The 23,013-nt window shown below is 51.7% G+C and overlaps 1 protein-coding gene across 2 annotated transcripts in view; it reads left to right on the top strand.

The window, feature by feature from the left end:
• Positions 1 to 21,622, top strand: part of STXBP1 (syntaxin binding protein 1) — a 71,640-nt gene extending 50,018 nt beyond the window's left edge. The window contains exons 11-19 of one of the 2 annotated variants that reach the window (XM_027104793.1): positions 215 to 275; positions 1,617 to 1,682; positions 2,316 to 2,396; positions 4,558 to 4,696; positions 5,424 to 5,533; positions 6,566 to 6,667; positions 8,648 to 8,733; positions 12,014 to 12,168; positions 19,669 to 21,622. In XM_027104793.1, the coding sequence (XP_026960594.1) occupies positions 215 to 275; positions 1,617 to 1,682; positions 2,316 to 2,396; positions 4,558 to 4,696; positions 5,424 to 5,533; positions 6,566 to 6,667; positions 8,648 to 8,733; positions 12,014 to 12,168; positions 19,669 to 19,751 (883 nt within the window). In that variant the 3' untranslated portion in view covers positions 19,752 to 21,622. Of the gene's footprint in view, positions 1 to 214; positions 276 to 1,616; positions 1,683 to 2,315; positions 2,397 to 4,557; positions 4,697 to 5,423; positions 5,534 to 6,565; positions 6,668 to 8,647; positions 8,734 to 12,013; positions 12,169 to 13,791; positions 14,874 to 19,668 lie in introns of those variants that run through there. The other variant, XM_027104794.1, reaches the window with a different exon arrangement.
• Positions 21,623 to 23,013: the final 1,391 nt, after the last annotated feature.

Genomic DNA, 23,013 nt, shown 5'->3' with positions numbered 1-23,013 from the left:
GTCTTGCACACACCACTATGGAGACCCCTGGTTTAGAGTATTAGGAAAATGATGTATCTGTCTCTCCTCTTAGAAAATCACTTTAGATGTATGCGTTATGGGCAAGAAAAGCCGCCACATATTCCTAAAGGAGGAATCTTGCATGACTCCTATAGCATCATATAGAGACACTTGGTGCCGCGTTGAAGCTTAGCTGCCTCCTTCTGTCTTCCAGGGAAGTCACCCGTTCTCTGAAGGATTTTTCTTCCAGCAAGAGAATGAATACTGGAGAGAAGGTAAACCCGTACTCAGGCTCCCGTGCTCCAGAGAAAGCAGAAATCCCTGCTTTCTCTCTGGGGGTGGGGAAGATGCCTCCTCAGCACGGGACTAGTAAGTTGGGGGCTGAGAGGGGTCATGGTCCTCTTTTCGTCTGTACCATTTTGTCTTATTTTTGGATTCAAAATTGAGATCTGAACCCCCCGCCTTTTGATATTTATAGAGCTTCTTCTCCTTGTTACTCTGAAGATTAGTGTTTACCGTTCTGGATCATGATTCACTTTAAGCCAGAAGAACTTGCTAAAACCTTTTTTAGCTTGTGGTAGCATTAGAATTTATATCCGAATTCACCTGGGCCTCTCCTCCTCCTGCCTGTTTATCAGAGGTGTTTTACTCCTCTTAGGAGAAATGCCGCTCTGACTGTGTTGCTCCCTGGCTTAGGGTCATTAAGCGATTTCCTGATTCCAGTAGAATCAAGCCCCACCGTGGACACGCCTTACAGCGCCCAGGTCATTGGGCCCCACAGACTCTCATCTCTGCCTCCCTCCTCCTTGCCCCCATCGCCTTGCTCAAGCCATGCCTGTGCTCCTTGCCTCGGCCCTGCCTTATGAGGTCCCTTTCCTTCGGCTCAGGCATCGTTTTCTCTGAGCCAGGACTAGGGAGGTGTCTCTGCTCTGCACCCACATTCATGATTCCCTCCAAGAGTGCTAATCCACTCACTTAGCGTGGCTCCTCTGCTCAGTGTTAGCTCCATGAAGGCAGAAATCCTTTTTTTGTCCTTGTATCTCCAGCACCTAAAAGTGCCTGGTATGTAGTAGTCATTCAATACATTTCTTTTAGGTACGTGAATGGGATTAGGTGGGTCACCCAATTAGAAAGTCAGCAGAGCCCTTCCACCTGTCAGGATGCAGATTCCAGCCTTCTCTTCCCTTCTCCCTTCTTCCTACCTGTCTACACAACTACGTCCTTTCTGCGGAGACGAAATGTGAATTGATTCCATGATTGCTTGAGCTGAGTATGCAGAAAAGCAGCATGCAGACGAAAAACTGTTCTTTCCTGGCAAGAATTATGTTCTCAGTAACTTTCTAGTCCAATAAATAAAACATAATTGCTAGATTTCAGAGGTCAGTTCCCCGCCTATAACACAGTCATGGTATTTGGATCAATAATTTTTTGAGCCAGAGAGGTGGTAATCTAAACACACGTGATCTTGTGTTTAACAGATGCATTTGGGGGGGTTACAGAGTGAGCACTCGGGAGTCCGGTGCTGGCTGCTGTCCTGTCCTGCGCCCACCCCCCCTTGCCCACCCTCTTAGCTCGGGGCCATTGGAGTGAGACCGTGTGCTTCCCTCTTCCCATAGACCACCATGCGGGACCTGTCCCAGATGCTGAAGAAAATGCCCCAGTACCAGAAAGAGCTCAGCAAGGTATGACGATCCAAAACGATCCATTCGCATCGTGAGTATAAGCAGCTGCAAAAAGGCTCCTCTACCCTTGCTGATTCAGAGAAATCCACAGGTTTTTAGTCATCTTCAGTTTTTATTAGAAAACAATGAAAGGTTGGGATAGACAGGTCATTTCCCATGATTTTCTTTTCTCCTCTTCATCTTTTTCTCTCTGTATCCTTCCAATTCCTCACCCCATGGGCCTGAGAGGGAGAGCTCGGAGGAAGTCACAATGATCTGGGAGTCACACATCGCTTCCGCCTTAGAAGCGAGTCACTAAATCCACACGAAGGCGCGGGGGATTGAGCGCCACCTGCTGGAGGGAGGAGTATGAAAGGATTTGTGGGTGCCTGTGAAACCATCACCCCACCCCACCCCCATAAAGGATTTCTCCTTCCTCTTGACTCTCGTAGAAGGTGGTCTGTCCCTCTTCCCGACACACACAATTCTCTACCCAGCAGCGTCTGTGAACTGCTTGAACGCATATTTCATTACCTTTATGAGGCTGGAGACGCCTTGGTGCCTAGCACTGTGTCAGTACCTAGCAGGTGGTTAGTAGATGCTGCGCAAATCAGCGAGTGATCCCTTGACCACACGCTCTCTGCTTTGTCCTAGTATTCGACCCACCTGCACCTTGCTGAGGACTGCATGAAGCATTACCAAGGCACCGTGGACAAACTCTGCCGGGTGGAACAGGTAGGGCCTTTTCCTTCTCTTTCCGCCAGGCCCATCTATTTGCTTAACTGAATTTTAACATCTGACCTTGAACACCCTGCAGAATCATAGGAAATAGAAATGGGAAAGCCTGCTAGATCGTGTTGTCTCGACTCTCTGGAGCCAGTGCAGTTCCACGCTCAATGGTAGGGACTAGATTGGTCTGGAATGCCATGCCGTTTGGATTTTGCATGTCTGACTTACCAAGGCTCCCTGGAATGGCAGAAGAGAGAGGTACACAGCGCTGAGCCCTACATTGACAGGGCTGGCTGAAGGCTGTATCCTGAATGTCTTTCCCTTCTGCCGTAGCCACACCAGCTTGGAGACCTAGAGGCTGAAAGTGGGTAGGGCAGCCGAAGGTCAGAAATTCTCCCACAGCCTCCCTGATCACAGTTGGGATCGGAGTTCTGTCCCTGTCACTGGTTCGTTTGACGTGCTTGTTTCTCTCTGCTTTCTTTTCCTCGTCTGCAAAGGGACATAACAAAGCTGCCACATTTTCCAGGAGTGTCGTGTCGAGTCACTAATCCTGGCACCACATTCCTCACACATGATAACATTTCTCAACCGGGGTCAGCTTCTAAGGGAGGGGAGGTCATCCCACGACGCCGAAGCCTCAGCCAAAGGTCCCTCTTCACAGAAAAAAGAACTCGAGTTCTCAGTGTGAGGCCAAGATTTAAATCTCCTGGTTTGATGTGACAGGCTCAGCTAGGTTTGTAAGACCAGCCCTGATTCATGGACTCTCTCCTACGGGGAAGTAGCCCTGCTGAAATTCATCAATTTCATGGGTGATGTTTGCAAACACAAGGTGTCCTCTCCAAAAGAACTTGACTCTCCAGAAGATAGGTTATCCCTAGAGCGAACGGTGCAAATGCAGTTGGGATTCATCCTTGGAAGTTTACATTTTTCCAGAAGTGCCCAGTGGTATTCATTGAACTAGTCACATTAAATTTTTTTAAATTAATTTATTTATTATTTGTTTTAACATCGTTAATGGAGTATAACTGCTTTACACTGGTGTTAGTTTCTGCTTTATAACAAAGTGAACCAGCCATACATATACATATATCTCCATATCTCCTCCCTCCCACCCTCCCTTTCCCACCCCTCTAGGTGGTCACAGAGCACCGAGCTGATCTCCCTGTGCTATGTAGTCACATTAAATCTGACTCTGAGACAGTGTTAGAGCCAGGTCCTGCTGAGCAGATGTCTGTTGAGGCTGCGCTGAGCTGGGAAAGGACCTTGGAGAGGGGCCCCACCTTCCTCTGGCCCAGGCTGGGCAGAGGCCCGAGCTTGAGATCATGCTCCTTACGGACTCCTGGGATCTTTAGAGAAAAAAGGCAACCTTCCGGCAGCCTCTGTAAGAGCTGCAGAGAAAGTTGCAGCTGCTGGTCTCAGAACGAGACCAGATCGTTCTTGGTTTGCTGACACTGATGTGCTGCTTTCTCGGGCCTGTTGAGAATGGATCCGCCTCTTGCCTGAGTTGCGAGGGCGGGGCCATAGACCGTGCTTACTTCACTCTTTATCTTCAGTCCCACTCTTAGCACCCCCTCCCCCTTCATCTCCTTCAGTGGGATTTGCAGGGAGCCCATGTTTTTTCCTCCTCTCCCTGAAAGTGGTTGGAAGATTAAAAACAGAGGTTAAAATCCTAGAGTAGTTAAAACTCAGCGGGCACAGCCTTCCGTGCCACAGGGAGTGGAGCAGAAAGAGTCCAGCCAGGTGGAGGCACCTTATAATATTAAGCTTTTCACATGTGGGAAGTGCATCCCCTCAAGCCCCGATCCCTCTGTAGGGCTTTGTCCCTCTTGAGGACCTACCAGGATTGAGGCTTTCCCTGAGGAATTGGCACACGTACACTGGAACTCACCTGGAGGGAACAGCCTGCCTTTAAACAAGATGGCAAATCAGCGTGGTTTCTGGTTTTGGAAAGCGAAGCCTGGGGCTTTCCTCGGTTCTCACCGATGCCGTAGACACCAGTGCTGATTACCCCCGTTCTGATTAATTAATTGAGAGATAAGCACCTGCTGAAGACCTTCCCCCAACCAAACTAAACATCCCAGACGTTTATGGATAACCAGTTTTCTAATAGTTACCATTTGTCCAGACTGTTGCCAGAAATGGGGTCAACACGGTGTGTTTTCTGCAGGACCTGGCGATGGGCACGGATGCTGAAGGGGAGAAGATCAAGGACCCCATGAGAGCCATTGTCCCCATTCTGCTGGACGCGAATGTCAGCACTTACGACAAAATCCGCATCATCCTTCTCTACATCTTTTTGAAGAATGGTAGGAACGGTGGGATACAGAGGAGGGCGATAGGCCCTTTCTTGGGGAAAATGAGGCAGCTGGGAGAGAGAGAACAAAGTGGAAAACTGTAAAAGACAAGGAAAAGGGAAGGAAAGAGGTGTTTAATAAGATCTGAGGGGCTCTTTACATCTGGGGAAATGTCATGTAGGCAGATCAGTTGCAACTAGAGGCTGAGTATCCCCCAGTGATTCTGGAGTTAGTCCAAGGGACAGCGTAATTCGAAGAGGACAGGGTGGGGACAGCTGGGAGAGTCTATTGGCTTTATGGCCAGCTTATTAGAGCATTTCTGCTAGATACTTTTAACTTGCCCCACATTTGTAATCTGTGCCTTTAAATAACTGATTTTAACCCACATCTGCTGCCTATAAGTGTCCATAGGTGTCCATTGTGCCAAAGATGGACACAGAGGCTCTCCTGTCCAAGCTGACTGTGATGTGGGCCAGGGGTGGTGGTGACGGCTGAGAAGCAGGAGACGGATGGAAATGTAGACCATGAAGGGCAGCTGCTGATGGTCACAGCCTGTAGGCTAGAGTGGAATTTGAGTCCTGATCTTGTCTCGTCTTAGAGTAACCTTGATGCCATGAGCGGATTGGTTCCCACTAATCCTGAAGAGGAAAAGGGGCACTGTCCCCCCAGGCACTTAGCTCTGCTTCTCAGTGTGTGATGTCCAGGGGCTGGTGTGGCGATCGGGCTTTTGCTCTCGCAGGCATCACCGAGGAAAACCTGAACAAGCTGATCCAGCACGCCCAGATCCCCCCGGAGGACAGTGAGATCATCACCAACATGGCCCACCTCGGGGTGCCCATCGTCACGGACGTGAGCACCCGCCTCGGGGGGAGGCAGGGGGGAGACGGCAGCTCTCATCTCTTCTCCCCTGACTGACTTAAGGCAGCTTACAGTACACACACTCAACACTGAGAAAGAGAAAACATAAAATCAGAGGGATGCAGGTGTAGAGGTATAAATACAATCAAGGCGTAGCACCAGGAGCCCAGGCGGGCACATCGAGGAGGCACACGCAGTCACAACGCTGAGCTGTGTCTGTGAACCCGCCCCAAATGGGAGTCATACCAGCCCTGTCCCACGAGTCTTGAGTCAGCCTGGCTCTGCTGTAGGACATTAGACTCAGCATCTTCTGTGAGGTTGCGAACACAACGCTTAGTGCCACGCCGCCTTGCCACCTTTGGGTCTGCTTCTCTGACAATGACTCAGGACCCAGTGGGGTCAGGTGTGGGGGGCCCGACCAGCAATGAGCTCTGGAAGAGGCCTGGCGGGGGGCTCCAGGACTCTTCAGAGCCCCCCGCCAGGAACCTTGCTTGTAGGCACCCCACTTCCTGCAGGGAGTCAGCTCACGCCTCCGTGCTGGTAAAGCAGGGCTGTAGGTGTGCTCCTTGTGGGATCTTAGAGTCAAAAGCTTTGTTCCGGAGCCACCAGACCAGAGGCCTGTGACTGGGGGCGATCTGGCGTTTTTCAGGCCCTTGTTCACAAAGGGACCAAATGAGAACAGAGATGATTCATTCAGTGCCTCCCGTGCTGTTGAAGCAAAATCAAAGCCACACCAAAGCAGTATTTTCTCCTATAATTGACAACAAACTAACTCCCTGCATTTGTAAGAAATGGCACTTATCCATTTGACCCACGTTTGCCATTTTTCCTGGCTTTGAAGAACCAAGTTTGCTCCAGGTTCTTGGGCTGGAGCCCACGGGGCATCGTCCGGGCTTTTGCAGGAAAAGCTCCCTACTTCTTAGTCTTTGCCAGGACGGACTCCCAGAAGGGAGCCCAGGGGCCAGCGAGGCCTCGCAGGCCCAGGCGCTGACTCGGAGCCTCGGCTCGTGTGTTCGCTTTCAGTCCACGCTGCGTCGCAGGAGCAAACCGGAGCGGAAGGAGCGCATCAGCGAGCAGACCTACCAGCTCTCACGATGGACCCCGATCATCAAAGACATCATGGAGGTCAGCGTGGGCCGAGACGAGGGCACGAGGGCAGCTGGGCCCGGGGCTCTGCACCTGAGGCCTGGGGGCTTCAGCCTCCCCTGCCCTTGGGTGGGGGTGACACCCGGGGATTTGCACCCAGGCCTTGGAGGGTTCGTGCAGAGCAGCCCCAGGAGACCGTCAGATGTGGATCCTCAGATCCACACTGTTGAGCCCCACAGTAGAGACCCCTCAATGGTACTGCAGCCGAAGGAACCAAACCCATCACAGCACCTGAAGGTCCTGTGAGTAAGGAGTGCCACGCTAAGGATGCAGCAGGGCGGGAGGGCCTCTGGAAAGAGATCCCAGCCCGTCCTCCTCTCCCGCTGCTTCCCTCCCTCAGCCCCCACATCAGCCAGAGACCCTGCCAATCGTGTTTCTGTGCAGCGCTATCCCTTGCCTGGAGTTCTCACTCTCCTTTCCACCTCCTGAATCCTGCCTTCCTGCAAAGTCTCATACACTGGCCCACCTGTCTGACCACCCAGCACCACAGAGGCCTCCCTGGACTCCCACAGCATGTGTCAGGGATGCTCTTTACATGTGTGTGCTGCTCTCTGTGTTGGCTCATCGTTTTAGACCTTGGTCCTGTGCCCTCACCTGACGTGTCCTCTGGCACCGAGCCTTGCGCATAGTAGGTGTTTCGTATCTGTGAAAGTCAGGTAGCCCAGCGGTGTCCCTTCCTCCCCTTCTTGTAGCTCGAGGTCGAGGAAACCCTGTGTAGACTCCTGACGCACCCTGGGAGCTTTGGGGTGGGAATTGGAGATGGTCTTTCCAGTTCCTGCCCTTGACAGGAGGACAGGACTGGGGTCCAGAGAATGAAAGGTCTTGGCCAGGATCCTTTTGCTAATTCATAGCAGTCCATGTGTTCCCACTGAATCGTACGTTAAAATAAATATATTTTAAGTATATATAGTGAGTCAGCTTTCTATTTTTAAAACCCACAAACCAGAAAGATGGGTGAACATGAGACATCTTGAAACCAATTATGTTTCTTTGCTTGGCAGAGTGGATCAACCGCTCTGTCTCATTCCCTCCTTTGTTCTCTGCTCCCTTTTCCTTCCCCCCACAACCCCAGTCCCCCAAAGAGACATGTGTGGGCTTCACACGGTAGCTGTTAGGAGTGTAGACTTCTCGGCAGCAGGGGGTGGGTAGCTGGATCCACCCACCAGATAATTAGGCCCTTGGGAAACTGAGGCTGTAAGGCCTCAGCTTGCCTGAGAGACTGCCCATGCCTAGTGTCTTCAAGACGGATGGCAAGGGTCAGGAGTTTATTGGACAGGATGCGACATTTATAACCTCACATGGAACATAAAAGGGTGGAAGAGAAGCAAGAAAAAATAATGCGGGTTTTTTTTTAAGTTTATTTTATTTATTGTTTTTGTCTGCGTTGGGTCTTCATTGCTACGTTTGGGCTTTCTCTAGTTGTGGCGAGCAGGGGCTACTCTTCGTTGCGGTGCACAGGCTTCTCATTGCGGTGGCTTCTCTTGTGGAGCACGGGCTCTAGGTGTGTGGGCTTCGGTAGTTGTGGCACATGGGCTCAGTAGTTGTGGCTCGGGGCCCTAGAGCGCAGGCTCAGCAGTCGTGGCGCATGGGCTTAGCTGCTCCGTGGCATGTGGGATCTTCCCGGACCAGGGCTCGAACCCATGTCCCCTGCATTGGCAGGCGGATTCTTAACCACTGTGCCACCAGGGAAGCCCAATGCAGGTTTTTTTAAAAAACTTCTCTTCAAGAGCAGACCTACAAACTTATCTCATTGTATCTGCTGGTTATGGAGCATCTGGTCCGCCCGCTCCGAGCTCAGCGTCAGGTGCCCAGCAGTGGGCAGCGGACAGGGGAGCTCTGGTTGTTGCAAAGCTGGCCATGGTTTTGGCTGAGTGACTTGTGCTTCGAATTGTCTTACCTTGATTGCGTCAGCCCTTTGCAAAGAGATGGCCGGTCGATAGCTGTGTCTCTTCTTTCCAGGACACCATTGAAGACAGACTTGACACCAAGCACTACCCGTACATCTCCACCCGCTCCTCTGCCTCCTTCAGCACCACCGCGGTCAGGTGAGTGCAAGTCCCTGAGCAAGCGAGCAGGGAGCAAGCGGCACCGTGTCTGGTTGGACGGCAGCCGCACGGCAGTCCTGCTGTGACGCCTCACGACCCTCGAGAACCCTCCCACTGCTTCTCGTCACAGCCAGGGTGCAGGCCAAGTCCTTGCAGCGGCCCATGAGGCCCTTCAGCCCCTGGCTTCCCATTCCTCCCTCACTCCCTACTCCTCCCCCACTTCAGCCACACCAGCCTCCTTGCTCTTCCCCGAACACACCAGGCTTACTTCTGCCTCAGGACCTTTGCACTTGCTTTTCCCTCTGCCTGAAATGATCTTTCCCCAGGTATCTCTGCATGGCTCACCTCTTTTCTCCTCCAGGTCTTTAATAAATTGTTACCTTCTCCCATCTTCCCTAACCACCCTGTTTAAAATTACAGTACACCAGTCTTCCTAGCAGCATTATTCCTAATAGCTCAAAAGTGGAGATGACCTAAATGTCTGTCAGCTGATGAATGGATAAAAAACACATGGTATATTCATACAATGGAATATTGTTCAGCCAAAGATAGGAATGAAATACTGATCCATGCTGTAACATGGACGAACCTTGAAAATATTACACTAAGTGAAAGAAGCCAGTCACTAAAGCCCACACACACTATGATTCCATTTATATGAAATGTCTAGAACGGGCTAGTCTCAAGACAGAAAGTAGATTGGTGGTTGCTCAGAACTGGGGATGGGGGTAAGGGTTGGGGAATGGGGAGCGACTGCTAATAGGTACAGAATTTCTTTTTGGGGTTGATGAAAATGGTCTAAAATTGATTGTGGTGATGGCTCACCATTCTGTGACTATACTGAACACCACTGAATTACACAGTTTAAATGAGCGAATTGTATGATACATGAATTATTTCTCAATAAAGTGTTACAGAAAATAGTGAAAAAATTATAGCACCCCAACTTCCTGTCTCCCTTCCCTGCTTTTTCTCCATAGATTACACCACCGCTTAGTGTGCTGTTAGTATTTACCTTGTTTACTGCCAGTCTCCCCCGACTAGAATGTCAGCCTCCTGAGGGCAGGGATTCGTGTCTGTTTTATCCTCAGTGCCTAGAACAGAGCCTGGAATGGAGTAGGCACTTGGTGTATTCTGTCTTCACTTTTCATTCATTAGTTAATTTTAGTAATTAAGAAAGGGATGAATACGTCATCTGCATAGAGCCACATTTCTCAGATTCCTCCTTGATGGAAACATAGATGATGGAAACATGGATGCCTTGGGTCTGTTGAGTTTCTGCCACGTACCTGGTGATGCTCAGATGTTTCTCAGCTTGGAGATGTGGGCAGACAGCAATCCATGCTTCCATCTCTGGGTTCTCCAGCCCTCTGTGTTTTCTTGGCCACCCATGAGGCCTTGTGCATATGTTTTCGAAAGCTCTTGCTCTTGTTCACCACCTTGCCATGTTCATCCAGAAGCTTTTCCTGTTATGCTCTGCAGGCCACATCTCCACAGCCAGTCCCTGGGACTCTCAACACTAGGCACACATTTTGCCTCCAGAATCTCTTCTCTGCCTCCCTCGTGTGTGTGGCCCAGGCTCCCAGGGTAACACTTTTCAATACATGTGCCTCTACTATACTAGTACTTTGCCCGCCCGTCTTCTCTCTCCACCGCCCCCCCTTCTGTCGTCACTCTCAGGCCTGCATGACGCCAGTGGAGGCCAAATGTTTATTGCCAGCATTGGCGTGAAATACAAAATCCCACACAGTACCACAGCCAGGCTGGTTGACAACGGCAGACAAACATGATTGCACAGGCAAAAAGAAGTGACTGTGAGGTCCTCTGGGCTGGCCTTTGTGATGTGGAAAGTGGCTTTAATGCTGTCCTAAGTCAGGAAGAAGGGTAAAGATTCCACTGTTCAGAGAAGACTTGCTCTCCTCGTTCTGTTTCAAATTTATCCGAATTTAATTGATAATTTAGATGACATGGACACATGCATTTTATAAATTGCAAAAATTGACAATTAAAAAATAGAAACTCAGTGACCCCTATTAACTTTTTAGTTACTTTTAAAACTTCCACAAAAGAGATTCCCAACCAAATGGATGCAATGGTGAATTCTTCTGGTATTTTATGAAGAAACCACTCAACATGAACACATTTGCAGATAACAGAAAGAGAGAAGAAACTTTCCCACTTATTTTATGGTACATGATCCTAAAAGCAAATCTGAAAATGGCATTAAATAAAACTTCCCTCAAGCACAGAGAGGCAAATGTTATAGATAAAATATTAGCAAACTAAACCCAGTGGCATATACAAGGAGCAATGCATCTTGCTGAAGGGTTTGAGGAAATGCAAGGCTGATTTAACACTTTAAAATCCTCAACGTAATCCTCCACACAAGAAAAAATATATATGATCTTCTTAAGAGATGGCCCCTCATTTTGTTTTGATTTTTGTTTTGTTTTCCCCATTTTCTTAGCCTGGAAGCAACCAATTTCTCATTGTTTCCAAGGACAAGGTGAAGGCCCATTGAGGGAAGCCGGGGCCAGGAGTGGGGGGGCACCTGGGGAACTGTCCTGCCCCTGAGATGCCTGTCGTTCAGGAGTCAGCTCCGTGTCACCTCCTCCAGGAAGGCTTCCCCAGTGATGCCCAGTCGGCACTTGAAGTCCCTCCCCCGTGTTTGTTCCCACGGCACTGAGCTCCTCTCCTTGGGGCGCGATGCAGACCCCCATCCTCCTGCCACCCTCCTCGCCCCACCCGCCCCAGTTAAGCCTGAGCTCTTGGTTGGCAAGAGCCGCATGTCACTCAGGTCAGCTCCTCGGTGCTGGGGCGGCCCCAGCCCAGTGAGGCGCCTGGTGCACGTCTGTCCAGTGAATCAATGTGCCGGCTGCAGACAGGCCCTGGACTCTGTGGTCCCTGCTCCCTCCAGCAGAGTGTCCCAGACAAGCCCAGAACTGTACAACTCGGGGGAGACACCGGCACCAACATCATGCGGGTGAAGCTGCTGAACGTCCCGCTTTAAAGCCGATCTGAACCCGTCTGTTGCCTGCATGACGGGGTCACAGCACAGGCGCTCATAGCGATTCTTCTCCCGGCAGCCAAAGTGCTTGATAATTTGCACTGCAGTTCAGTTCAGCCAACACTCGCTAAGCATCTACTCTATTTCGGTCACTGGTGTACAGAATAATTGTGTAACACGTCACGGAGGTATGAAGTATAAATGCTGTGGATGCAGATAAACATGGTTAATATCTTTCTCTCTCCCTCTCCCTCCCCCTCTCTCCTGCCCCAGCGCCCGCTATGGGCACTGGCATAAGAATAAGGCCCCAGGGGAGTACCGCAGTGGTCCTCGCCTCATCATCTTCATCCTGGGGGGCGTGAGCCTGAATGAGATGCGCTGTGCTTACGAGGTGACCCAAGCCAACGGAAAGTGGGAAGTGCTCATAGGTGAGTGGGGCGTGTTTTCTAGAGGGAAGGGACCGCTTCATTGCACTTGGACTCCATTCCATGCTTTGGTGTTTCATTCTGTCTTCGGTTCTCTGTTGCCCCTGAAAAACTTAAGTCTCTAGACATGTTTGTGGACGGCAGACGCTGACGAGCGAAGGGTTCCTTCCTCATGTCTGCACTGTGTCTCTTGATGAGTGGCAGCCCCACGTGGTGGGAAGAGCCTGGTCACAGATTCCAAGAGACCCAGGCTGATATTCCTGCTCTGCCACTGCCACGTGGGTCACCTCGAAAGTGCCTCTCCTCTCCACGCTGTTATTTCCTTACCCACGAAAACGGGGTTAAGAGCACCCACTTACAGCCTGAGCTAGGCCTGGTGCTGGCCCGGGGCTGGGGGGTGGGGGGTAGGGTGGTGTCAGTTTCCTGGCCTCCAGCCTCACGTCCAGAAGACGCTCAGTGAACGGACGGTAAATGATTACCGGCTCCTTTACCTGTCAGTTGGAGACGCACAGACGAGGAGTGAGAGCAGATACTGCCTGAAACATACTGGCCTGACTCCTGCGCTCTGCTGAGGGTTCCCCCAGCCAGTTCCTGCTACTTCAGGGTCTGTCATACCCCTTCTGGTTATTTCCTGCTGGCTTTCCAGAAGAAAGGAAGCAACTTATAAGAGCTGACTTAAGGCAGCAGGAGAAGATTTTTCTCCTTTTTCATGACTACAGGAGCTTCTCCAATTTCTCGGCTGGAAGAGGAAGAGTGAGCTGAGAAAAATCTTGCTTTCTCCAGATGCCTTCCTTTTGTCCCATCTTGCCCTTAACAAAATGGAGTTGCACCTGCCCAGAGTACCTCTTAACATTGATTGGCAAGAGGTGATCAGCACCTACTGCCCTGGCTGGGCCCCGCCCTTGCCCCGATCTCAATAAGATGTGTCAGTTTTATACCTCCACTTTGGGGGGACCAAGGCGCAGTGCCCCCCAAGCTCTCAGAGTGAGCAGGTTCTGCAGACCAGTCCATGTGGCCGTTCCTGGGTGTATCAAGATGGAGCTGGCACTGTCTTCACAACCTGCGTTCCAGATACCACCATTCATTGGGGAGCTCGCACCTCCCCCTCCCCTCCCCACTCCCTGAAGCCTCCCCTGTCTGGTCACCGTTTCCCTCTGTGTTCTTTCCTTTCTGGCTACGTGGGACCCTGTGCCAGAGCTCTCGGTGTTCCCTGCTTGCGTACGTGTTGCATGAGCGTGTTGGCTAACTCTCTGCTGAAACACAGCTTTCCTGGGCAGAAGCCGTCACAGCCAGGCTTCGCTGTAACCCCCTCTTCCACGCTGGCCCGACCCGAGGTTCCCTGTTGGGAGGTGGAGACCCGGGGAGACAGGGTCGCCCCTGCGGATCGGTGGAGAGGCCTGGTGCAGACCGCTGACGCCCGCTGTGTGGCCCCGCCCGCTCTGTGCATGCCGGGCGTCCTCGTGGCCCATGTGCGCATGCGCCGCGTGTGCACGGCGTGTGCTCCGCGCGTGCGCGTGCGTCTCGCTCTCTCGCACCTCATTGGCTGCATAAAACGTAGGCCTAAGTTGGCATGTTCCGGTAACGTACCTTTGTTCAAGCAGTCAGCCGGCCTCTGTTCTCCCGCAGGTTCTACTCATATTCTCACTCCCACCAAATTTCTCATGGACCTGAGACACCCCGACTTCCGGGAGTCCTCTAGGGTATCTTTTGAGGATCAGGCTCCAACAATGGAGTGAGAGCCAAAGAAACAAAGTAAAAGCAGCTTATTACAGAAAAGAAACTCTTCCACTCCGAAGGGTTTTCTTTGATTTATTCCGTCACTCTTTATTTTTCCCTTTTCCGTTTATTATTTATTTGATTTCTTTTAACGAGAAAATGCTTGCAGTTCTTAACACCGATTGAAAATGTGTCCGATGCTGCCCTCACCAACCCTACCCTGAGCCCCACTGGGCTCCAGCTCGCTCATGCCTTGGGTTACCTGTCGCCCAGTCAGACAGCTGCAGCCCTCTGGGCTTTAGACCAGTGACAATCACAACTGCTGTGCACAGTCCTCCAGAGGGAGCTGGACGTGGAGGGATGCCACAGGCGCTGTGCCCCAGCCTGCTGGTCCCGGGGTGAATTTGTGGGCACAAGGCAGAGAACACCAGGCAGCCTCCAGGTTGTGATGTGGTGTGGGAACTTGAGAGTGAGACCAACAGGTGTTCAGGGGACAGTCCTGTCCAAGGCAGAACTCCAGTGGAGATGCCAGTTGGCACACGATCATGAGGAAAGCTTGGCAGAGGGCGTTAGGGTAGACTCCCAGTCAGTGGTAGTTAGATATGTCAATACCTTTTTCCCAGGACAGACATTTATCCTGAGGAACAATTTCTAAGGGGTGATGGGGTCATAAGCCACCTTGTACATGGCGAACGCCAGCCACCGGTGGAAAGAGCTCATGTCTCCTGTTCCTCTGGGAAAAACAGCACTTAACAGTCATTTGCTCTTTCAGTAATTGCTTTTTATTTTAATTCTCCTGTGGATCCTTTCAAGAGTTGAGAATCATACCCCTCTCTCTCATTGGAGTTTCCTGGTCAGATTGAGAGCCTTTGGGTAGAAATCTGTTCTCCACGCTATGTGCTGTTTATATTTTTTAATTTTTTATTTTTATTTTTTTTGCGGTATGCGGACCTCTCACTGTTGTGGCCTCTCCCGTTGCGGAGCACAGGCTCCGGACGCGCAGGCTCAGCGGCCATGGGTCACGGGCCCAGCCGCTCCGCGGCATGTGGGATCTTCCCGGACCGGGGCACGGACCTGTGTCCCCTGCATCGGCAGGTGGACTCTCAACCACTGCGCCACCAGGGAAGCCCTATGTACTGTTTTTAAAGAGCGTCTTCTCTCCCACCATGCTTGTGCCTTTATCTCAGTTACCCGGGAACCCCTTGTCAGTGTGGCAGATTACCCAGGTTTTATTCTTGTGCTCATTCCTTCCTCTCTCTTTCCACCCTTCTTTTGTGCTGGAAATCTCCCCTGACCTGTTCAGATGGCAGACTGACCCTGAAGACCTCACTGCACCATTAGTCATTCTTTAGTTTCATTACACATTCTGTGATGAGGCCACGTCTTGCGTACCTGACTTCGTCTACTCTGTTGAGGATGCACCCTAGAAATGTCCCCACCCCCACCCCGGGCTGAAACGTGGCCCTGTGAGTTACAGAGTGTGAGTCACCTGTCAGTGAGCAGCGGACAGGCATGGACTCTAGCCTCAGCTTGGCCACAAGCACCTGTGTGACTGGGGGAGGCCGTTCCCACTGGGTCACAGCACACAGAACACAGGGCGGCTGGATGGCAGGGCCCGAGGCTGCTCGGGCTCTGTAATGCAGTCGTTCCGTTGGTGGCTCAAACCAGGCAGCCCTACGCACCCTGGCACACTCTCTGGCGACCCTTGGGGGAATGCACATCAGAACCCTGGCTGGGTAACATCAGAAGTGTGCTTGTTTTTTTGAAGAGAATAAGCTCCATCCACGAAGGGCTCTAAAGGTCTGCACCGGAGGCCTGGGCCGGAGGTAGCTGCCCCAGGGCAGTAGGGAGATGAGAAGCAGCAAGTGGTCGTGAGCCAGGACGGCGGGGCTGGCTGTGGCCCCGGGCTACCTGCCATCCTGCCCAGGCTGCCTTCACCCTAGAAAGCGAGGCCACTGGGTGGTCAATAAAAGTGACTTAAAAAACAGCCGTTGTTCAGCAGCACCTTGGTAGGTTCGTAATCAGAGGCATCTGGTTCCTGTGCAGATGGCAGGTAGGTGGACGGCGTTTGCTGCAAGATGTATTTCGAGGCTTCTCAAAGGACAAATGAGCAATGACAGACCACTTGCAGAGTCAGAAAGAATCACAGACCCAGACCCCAGGGGCTCCTGCTAGGATTCATTCTGGGACTCCCTGCTTTGGAAGATGCCTCTTCTTTGCACACTGCTTCCTCTGTTTTATGTTCAACCAACAGAGAGGCCTCCGCTGCCATCAGAGCAGAGCGAGCACGAACAGACTCTGGCTGTTTGCTCCTGGCTTCTGAAATGCTTTGTTGAACAGTGTTGGATTTTAGAGAGTTCAGTTAAGAAAAAGTGAGGCACAAAGCCCTCATACCAGGGAGGTCAGAAAGCAGGTGAGCCTTCCGACTTGCCCACTTCTGTTGCGATTGTCCAGGTGACCAAAGCTGAGGACGCTGCAGGGCGTTAGCGAGGCTGGGTGGTCTCCTCCCCCACATTGGTGTTTGCAGGAACTTAGCTTTTAAGGGATGGGTTTCCCCTGCTCAGCAGTGAACGAGCGTCTGCGGTGGGCCCTGTGTGGGTACCAGTGCTGTGTTCCATCCTCCTGGCCCCGCTCTCTCCTCCCGGCCCCTCTCTGTCCTGGAGCCGAGGCTGGCTCCCCAGGGCTGGGCTGAAGGGAGTGGGCATGGATAACTGAAGTGCACAGATGCCACCAAGCCTTGGCTCAGTGCCCACTAATCAATCCATCATTTCTCTCAACTGTCTAAGAAATGAAATCTCTTTTATTATTTTTTTTTTTGCGGTACGCGGGCCTCTCACTGTTGTGGCCTCTCCCGTTGTGGAGCACAGGCTCCGGACACGCAGGCTTAGCGGCCATGGCTCATGGGCCCAGCCACTCCGCATCATGTGGGATCTTCCCGGACCGGGGCGCGAACCCGCGTCCCCTGCATCGGCAGGCGGACTCTCAACCACTGCGCCACCAGGGAATCCCTGAAATGAAATCTTTTGATTAGATCTTCACCTCGGTGCTCTAGGTGGTTTATGTTAAAAGTACTGACCATTAGGGAATGTCCAGGAGGCCTCAGGAGCTGATGAAAGGCTGGCTTAGACCTATTACAGAGCACTTAACACGGGAGAGTTTTTTTTTTTATTATTATGTTGCGTACTTTGCTTTATTCTAGATCGGGGTCAGATAAGTTTCATTTTTCAGTGGGACTCAGATTTGAATCTGAACGCAGAGCTGATCCAATGCCCAGCTGCTTTTTCAGCGTTCCCTTACACATCCCCTCCTGGGGCAGGAAGCCACAGGGCCCCCAGAATTGAGAGCAGTGGCCTGGCTTCTGGGCCTGGCTGTGCCGCGGACACGCCTCACCACGCTGGGCGTCTTGGATGTGGGTGGGCAAGACCACTGTCTTCCACGTCTGGCAGATCATCAAACTCACCTGGGCTGCTCTTAAATAGCCAATTTAAACCTGTCGTTCACCGGTACTGCCCTCAGTAGTCTGAGTCAGCAGGACTGTTTCAGCCAAAGCCAGAACAGCTCGACCAGCTGATCTGTGGGAACTCCTGTGGTTTTCAGGCAGCGTCCGTGAGGAAGGAAGGACTTTGTCCTGGCAGAGGTCAGTGTGTCTGGCCCCCAGCTTTGACAGTCTGGATGACTTTGTTTTGGAGACCACCGTTCACGGTTCAGTGTTGCAGTTAAGTAGAATAAGAGGGACCCTCAGAGCAGTAGAACCCACTTGCTGTTCTAGAGGGCCTACATGGTCAGCCACACGTGGGTTCAAGTGAGAACATTTGCAATGTTTGTGGTGGTGAAAAGCTTGACCAGGGTATTGAAGCGATACAGCTGATTGCGTGGCAAGAATTGGCCCTCAGGTGATTCGGATTAACACCAGCTGGTCTGCATCCTTTCAAGAGACCAGGTATTGATAGTTAGGGCCCAGGACCGTGACTGTTGCCTGATACTGTTGGTCCTGGAAGTCTTCTGCTTTCGGTCAAAGATTGGGAACACCAGATGGTCAGCAATCAGATAATATCCGGAAGTTCTGAAGCGTGGATTCCTTCACCTCCTTCTGGCCTCCCTCCAAGTCCTGAATCTGCACATAAGCAAGGGTAGGGGACACCTTGGCGGCAAGGGAGGACGTTAGGGACCGTTTCTCTGGCACATGCCTTGCCTTAACCTAGGTAGCCCCCAAGCTAATCCCCCGCACGGAGTTCCCAGCAGCTGTCTTTCAGGTATAGACACTCAAACTGCTGCATCGAGTTGAGATTTGGAAGGCTTTCATTGTGCCAGTGGTTCTGGTCAGAATTTGGTAACGTTTATCCCTGTTTCCTCATTTGTGGAGCAGCCTGTGACCTTTAGGACTAGTAGAAAGATTGATAAGGTCACAGAAATGAGTGTCTTCGGGGGAGAGGGGGACACACTGCTGAAACCGGTGTCACATTTGCCAAAGGAGCCTCGAGTCTGCAGAATGAGTCAGCTTTGGGCGCAGGGGCTGGCGCAGGCTGCACTCTCAGGGCATCCCACTCCGCACCTCGGGGAAGTAGCTGGGGACTGGTTCCTCACTCAGCAGGCCCTGGTGGGGGCTGGGGCTTGAGCTGCAGAGAACAGGATGTTGAGAAGCCTCTCACACCAGAGAGGGCTTCACCAGTGTTCTCCTGGTCTGGACTGACCAGGAAGGCTCCAGGCTGCAGTGCCAGCAGTCACAGGTCAGCTGAGCAAGTAGCGGTCAAAGGCATAGGGACCCTGGTATTTGGAATCACTCCCAGCAAGCCAGCCAGAGCCTTCTTTTGCCTGCCCTCAGGGTGGAAAATCTGGCATCCCATGGTTTCTGGTCCCCTCCTCATGTGAAGGCCCACTCACTTGGCCGCATCTCCAGGGAGGCACATTTTCAAGTACGGGTCTCTTTTGTTCAGTTCTTCTCTCTTCTCTCTTCTCTCGGGATCTCTTTCTTTGAAGCCTACTGCTGCATGCATGCAGGCCTCATGCTCACGCGCCAGTCACTCCTGTTCTGTTTAAGTCCATGTCCAAACCACACGATCCATGCATCTTTTTTTACTGCACTTACGAGATCTCTCTCTCTCTCCTTATGAAAAAGGACTTCATTTTTTTTTTGTTTTCTTTTTTCTTTTTGCAGTAGAAGTATATCTATTTCCATTAGCTTAAATTTTTGCAAGCATTTCTAACCTCTTACAATGCGCGGTCTCTGCAAGGTAAGGCCTCAGGTACCCCGGCCCTTCCCCCTTCACACCTGAGGTCCCTCCCACCACGCAGTCCCAGCCAGCGGGCTCCCGGAAGGCAGTGGCTTCCCCCAGGGCTCTGCCCGTCCACTTCTTCCTCCCTACCTGCACCACTCTTACCACACACAGTCCCCCCTGCTGACCCCTGCCCCATTCCCAGCCTCTTCCCCGGCTGTGTGGTTTGGAACTTCTCTCCCTGGCTTCACCTTGAGTTCAGGAGAGAATTAGAAGTGCAGCTGCCCTGTCCCCTGGCAGACGGCAGCGCTGAGCACTGATGGAGAGGCGGGCTTCTTCCTTGGTACAGCCCGGAACCCTGCCCAAGCCAGAGGGTGTGTTCTGTTTATCCACAGCCCTCACATGCCTCCCAGGCCTACTGTGACAAGGCCCCAAACCCCAGTCCCCAACCCCTCCCTGCATCTGGGTGGGGGAGGGGGCACGGCTACAGCTCTGGGGATAGAACAGGGCAGGAAAGGGGAAAGTGTTCGAAACCGGAGCTGGCAAGCTCACGGTCTTTTCTGCCTTCCTCCAGGATCCACGCACATTCTCACCCCACAGAAACTGCTGGACACGCTGAAGAAACTGAATAAAACAGACGAAGAAATAAGCAGTTAAAAAATAAGCCACGCCTCCAAACAACGAACCCTCTCCCCAGAGTGCTCGCAGCCCTGACCACCGCTGACCGCCTCGGTTCCTTTGCTGACCCCCTTCTCCCTCCATCGCCTGCCCCAGCTCTGCACGCCCGGCCGGCACTGTCGCCAGCTGCGTTCTCGTGTTTGGTGATGCCCTCTTCTCGTTTGAAACAAAATAATGCATTGTGTTTTTTTTAAAAAAAGAGTACCTTCTAGATGTATCCTGGAGATGTTCGGTGTGAGGGACGCGCTGCTGGAGGGTTTCTGAACTGCTTAGGATGATGAATGGACACCTGCTCCCCATTGGCCATGATTTTATGACCTTGTACATAAGCCAGCGTGACGTGTGCACATTGCTTGCGTATGGGAAGGTAGATGTTTGGGTGTTTTTAAAAACCCGTTTGGGATTGTTCCTGTTCTTGTTGGGAATCACTGAGATGTCCGTTTTTGGAGTATTTTAAACTGAGGATTAATCTGTTACCTTCACTCCAGTTCCTACCCCTCAGTGCCAGCTCTCATCCAGATAAGCTTGGAAGTGAAGCTCAGGTGACATCTCGAGAGGTTTGAGCTGGAGTCGACCTCTGCTCTCCCCAGGGGGCTCATTCCCCCCCTCCCCCGTGCTGGAGGTAGGGGCTGGGGGCGTCCACGGGAAGTCAGGCTGGGTGCCTGTCGTGGCTCCCTCCCTGGCCGCTGCCGCAGCGCTGTGATCCTGTTCTGTGGTCTGTCACTGTCCCCAGATGAGTGAGGAGCAAGCTCCCATCGGGGACCTGGGTCCCTTGGAGAAGCAGTCAGACCTGGTCCTTCAGACCAGACGCCATCTTTCCCCAGGCATCACCCCCGACAGAGCTGCTCTCAGCAGGGTCAGCCTGGGTAGAGCGAACCAGAGCAGAGTGAGTTCCGCAGGCTCCTGGTCAGAGGTCCCTTTCCTGTAGAGCACTGTCTGTGCCCCTGACACTTCAAACCACCTGAAGAGTAGCCCAGTGGATTTATCCAGACCCTGACCCCACTCAGGTTATCCTCCGTTTAAGATACTTGCTAATACTTTATTTTGTGTAGTGTGGGGTCATATGTCGTCGTGCTTGTAAGAGAAAACGATCATTTTATTCTCTGTATAAAAACGTAGCTGTATAAGGCTTAGCTCTGATGCAGACATTAAAGAAGCAAATGCAGGAAGGACGTCTCGTCGCCCTCAGGACTCAGCAGCTCGTTCTCCGGAAGGGAGCGCACTATTTGTTCTGCTGCTGTTGTGAACTATAATGAACAGTGGAAGTCACAAAAATGTCCCGCGCCCACCCCCACCCACCCCCTTAGCCCCTGCAAACCGTGTGTGTATATTACTGTCTTGTGGCATCGTCATTGCAAACGTGCTGTGTGCTAGTTCTCCGCGGCCCTCGCTTCCCTTTCAGAATATACTCCTCACCCGCCCCGTTAGATGCATCGTGGCATTCTCTTCTCAAGGCTTTGAAATCTCCCCTTTGCACTCAGATTAGTTTTCAGGTCTGTCTCCCTTCCCCCCCTTACAAGATCTCATTTCCTTAGGACAGACTGTAGGGACCTGCCTTGGTTTGTTTCTTCTTGTTACTGCTTGTTTTGTCCCCTGCCCTTGACCAAACGATCGATGCTCATGCTTCAGGACCTTGTTTGTCCGACATGTCGGTTTTCCTTTCTCTGTTATTTATATAAAAATAATTTATCAAAAGGATATTTAAAAAAAAAAAGCTAGTCTGTCTTGAAACTTGTTCACCTTGAAATTATCAGAATCTCAGTGTTTGAAAGTATTGAAGCACAAACATGTATCATCTCTGTACTGTTCTGTACTAAAGCACTCGAGTCTAATAAATAAATCAGCGCCCATTCACGGTGTCCAGGGTGACTCGCGGCCTGGTTTTACTTTGGGGAGCGGAAGGAGAAAGGCTTTGTCAGTGGTCCACTGGGGAGGAGCCCAGCCACCCCTGGCTGTGGCTCGGAGCCTTCCGGATCCATTCACTGTTACTTGCATTAGGATCTAGAGCTACCTGGAGTCTGGAGACGATCCATGAAGTGTGTTCTACACTGCCTGAGACCAGGCAGTTCTTCCAGCATCCTGTGTCTCTGTATATAGAATGTCTCTGTCTTGGCAGGTGGCGCCCCACTCGAGCATGTGGTACCAGTGCATTTCGGGCACGTGATGAGGTCATTTTATCTGCGTTACTGCTGTCCTCCTCCATTCCTGCCGCCACACCATCTAGCCTTCGGATGAACTTATTTCCAGATCTGAAAAGTGTATCCTGCCGGTCATGAAGCCTGTTGGTGACCTGGAGAGACTGTGATGAGTTTGGTCCCAGTGGGGAGGGGACCCTTAAGTTAGGGTTGGAGTCATACTGGAAACCTGCTAGAATACTGGGCGCAGGGGTGTGGGGTTCTTTGTAGGAACTTCCGTTTCTACCCTTTTGTCCCCAGTCACCCTCTCATTCAAATTCTGATCTCCCTCATACTGTTAAGAAATCCAAGTCAGGGCCAGCTGGCGGAAGGTGCATCTCCACAGCCAGGCTATTGTCTGGTGAGACTTGCCGTAAGGGAGGTAATGATGACATTTATTGAGTCCCTGCTCCTTGTCAGGCCCCCTTGTATACCTTATCTTTTGGGTGGGTGCTCTCCCCATTTTACAGATGAAGGAGCTGAATGGAATTCCCTGGCGGTCCAGTGGTTAGGGCTCCACACTTCCACTGCAGGGGGCATGGGTTTGATCCCTGGTCGGGGAACTAAGATCCCGCGTGTCACAAAGCTCACTCCAGCAGGAAAGCATCAGACTCTCATTTTCTTAAATTAGTAGTTGCCTCACTGGTACCCAGAATGCCTTGGAGTGAGATCCAAGATCAGAATTCTTCAATTCTAAATTGTTCTAAACTGAGTTTACATGAAAGCAAAGCCAGTGCTGTCTGCTCCTTCTCCCCGGGGCCGTGTGTCCGCGCCAGGCCCACGGTAGTGGCTTGTTAGTCTCTCTAACTGTTCCTGACATCGTTTGACCCGGGGTCTCTGGCGCCTCTTTCCATTCCACCCCCTCACCACCACCACCCAGTGGCAAACAAGCATGGCCCTTTTTATGCTCCTGGAAGAAGTCCTGGTTTTCCTGTAACCCAGCACAAACGGAGTCTGCAGACCATTCCTCCAAAAAGTCTCCAGTAGTGTTAAATATTCTTGCATGGGCTGGGTATTCTGCAACAAACCAAGGCATAGAGTGTTGAATCCGTAACTGGGCGATCCTA

This window comes from Aethalodelphis obliquidens, unplaced genomic scaffold (genome assembly GCF_003676395.1).
Source record: "Aethalodelphis obliquidens isolate GAN/ISIS:26980383/991018 unplaced genomic scaffold, ASM367639v1 scaffold7, whole genome shotgun sequence".
Taxonomy (NCBI): Eukaryota; Metazoa; Chordata; class Mammalia; order Artiodactyla; family Delphinidae; genus Aethalodelphis; species Aethalodelphis obliquidens.
This window is presented reverse-complemented; position numbering and strand designations above follow the sequence as displayed.